The sequence below is a fragment of the Pecten maximus genome, chromosome 12 (genome assembly GCF_902652985.1).
Source record: "Pecten maximus chromosome 12, xPecMax1.1, whole genome shotgun sequence".
Taxonomy (NCBI): Eukaryota; Metazoa; Mollusca; class Bivalvia; order Pectinida; family Pectinidae; genus Pecten; species Pecten maximus.
The window spans coordinates 4,399,610-4,402,336 of record NC_047026.1 but is presented as its reverse complement, the minus strand read 5'-3'; the positions used below and the strand labels follow the sequence as shown (position 1 = coordinate 4,402,336).

General features: G+C 39.9%; 1 protein-coding gene across 1 annotated transcript; it reads right to left on the bottom strand.

Moving 5' to 3' along the window:
- Positions 1-516: 516 nt before the first annotated feature.
- LOC117339719 (5-hydroxytryptamine receptor 1A-alpha-like) lies at positions 517-2,313 on the bottom strand. The gene has a single exon (XM_033901436.1). It carries the CDS (start codon positions 2,311-2,313, stop codon positions 652-654), a length of 1,662 nt encoding a protein of 553 aa, XP_033757327.1. The 3' UTR covers positions 517-651.
- Positions 2,314-2,727: the final 414 nt, after the last annotated feature.

The following is a 2,727-nucleotide window of genomic DNA, read 5'->3' as shown; positions in this document are numbered from 1 at the left end:
ACGTCATAATGACATCACAAAATGCAAACTACAAGCCATTGTCTAATGAAAAGATATTTGTTTCGTAAAATTGTATGATGTGTATTATGATGGTCTGGCCCAGGATAGCAAAAATAGAAGAAGAAAAATCCTTATATATTATATATGACATAAATATATATTAAAGAGAATCTAATATTTTATCAAAATGTCTCGCAAACCAAATGAGAAACTCATTAGTAACATTCGACTTTCCGTAATAGCTACAGTTGTTAATGAGTAGGTATATATACCTTACCAATACCATTGAGCCAATACGAATCCATATTGAGTCCATACGACTGCCTGTTGAGTCAAAATAACTTCTTATCGAGTCAATACATAACACTATCTTTTCAGAGATCAATATATTTGTGAGCTTTATACATAAATTCTATAAAAAAGTCTATATAAATAATATGATCAATTTACTACTAGCAAGCTTACTACAATGCCATTTAGTACAACGTACACTTTGGCGATAAATACGAAATAGTTTAGCGATTTATCATAAATATTTACATAATACACCAACAAAAAATGCAATTCTTACTTTATAACTATGTACAACTTATTGCAGTAAAAAACCGTCGTTCCAGCAACTTTAAACAGTTCTCTCTAAACCGAAATGTCTCATAAATATATAGGTGACGAAACAGACTTTCCACATGTGGTCAGCTTTTTGAAGGCACGTCGAAAATCTTCGTTGAAGAAGGTGTATATAATTGGATTACAGGCAGAATTACAATATCCTAACCACAGCACTATACCTGTAACGATTGGGCTCACTTCACAGTTTTGGCACAGGGGTATGATAACAGTAACAACGAAAAACGGGAGCCAACAGAAAATAAAACAACCAACAACAATTCCAAGTGTTTTAACAGCACGTTTTTCATGAGGAAGTGACAAATTCTTCCGCTTCCGGCGAGTTGCGCGCGCAGGTTCTTTAGGAATTAACGGTTCCGGTGTTATAGCCTCCTCTATGAGTAAAGGCGAACGATGTTGAGGTGCAAATTGTACTCCTTTTACACTGTCCCGAAGAATTTCTGCAGCCATAATGTTAGCAGCTAATAAGTTATATATTACATTTGAAGCGCGTCTCGTTGTACGGTTATCCGAGCCAGCAGATGAGGACTCCGAGAACGACGTTTCAGCAGTAGTCGAGGTTGTCGTGGATGTCGTGTAACTTGAATCACTGTTTGGATTTGAGATCTGGCGATACAATCTTCGCTGAATTGTTTGTTTTCTACGGCCCTGTGTGATCTCGAGCACCACTTCACCTGCACTGGTACTCGCTGTGCTAGCACGAGGGGAGAACATCACTGCCTTGCGATGAAGGTCGGATTGAGCCGTGGACGAATAATCAAATGTGCTTCTTCTAATACTAGAAGACAGAGAAAAGTTCCTAGCATGGGTACGGTCTGTCTGAGTCGTTACAGATTTACTACTTTCACTTTCTTGTTTAGATCGACAAGGACAAAGTAAACAACATACCGTGTTATTATTATCGTTGTCTCGTCTGTTGCGAGATCTCCGGCGTTGGATTCGGCAGCTTGAACCCGGCCCTCTTACCCACTGTTTTCCTCTGCTGCTAGTCACAAAAAAGATACGAGTATAAAAACACACCATGATACACAGTGGCAAGTAAAAAGCTCCTATTGTTGAGTAAAATGTATATCCCAAATTTTGAGTGATTTGACATTTCTTGAGACCATGTGACGTCGCTTCTGTTGTTTTTCTCCAACCAAGTAAAGGGGGCAATGCAATTCCACACGAGTACAACCACACCAAAGTTACAAGCAAAAGCGCGCGCCGAGTTGTTCTGTGTTTAGCGTATTTCAGCGGTTGTGATATAGCATTATAGCGGTCATAACTAATAACACACAGATTAAGAATACTAGCTGTACAGCAGATGATATCCACAGAGATCCAAAAATCACATAGTTGCCGTCCAAAGGGCCATTCGCCCGTTATCTGATAAACGAGCGAGAGGGGTGAGACAATAGCACCAACTAAAATGTCACTAACTGCTAAATTCACAATAAATATGTTTCCAACACGTCTCAATTTCTTATCGACAATTATAGCTAATATAACTAAGCTGTTTCCTAGAATGGTGGCAGTGATTACAAACACACCGAACACTATAATACCGTAGTTTACGACCTCGGACACTGACGCCATGCTGTCATTCCGACGGTTGTGGTGTGTATCGTTGACATCCGTCTGATATGATACCTCTCCAGACAGCGCCCAGCTGCTATTTATCACGACGGCAGGCAAATTGGCCATGGGAGCAGAAATTACAAGTCAATGTCGAACCTTTTACTCAGGAGCAATCTTCAAACAGTGTCATAATCCTATGTCTGCATAGCCATTCACACGTGCCGTGGGCTCTAGAGTATTGATCGCGACTAGTTTACAACCCGAATAGCGTATTCGGAAGCTGGATTCATTCATGTTTTCCTTAAGATCGTGTCCAATTTGTTTTCATTAACGAAGAAAATGTAGGCGTATGAGAACGTGGCTTACGGTCATGAATTATATTTCCTTCTTTCCTTTCTTACCAAAAGAACCTACGGAGAAGTCCGTCGCAGGCATTTCCTAAGCCGCTGTATATTCCTTATATCACCTAACAACTAGCACCAATAGTCTCGTCATTGAAGGCGCGAGACACTCTGATACTTGTATGAAGCATTGCGATAC

Excerpts from the sequence above, each read along its gene's own strand:
- LOC117339719 (XM_033901436.1), bottom strand. The coding sequence starts at position 2,313 with ATGGCCAATTTGCCTGCCGTCGTGATAAATAGCAGCTGGGCGCTGTCT.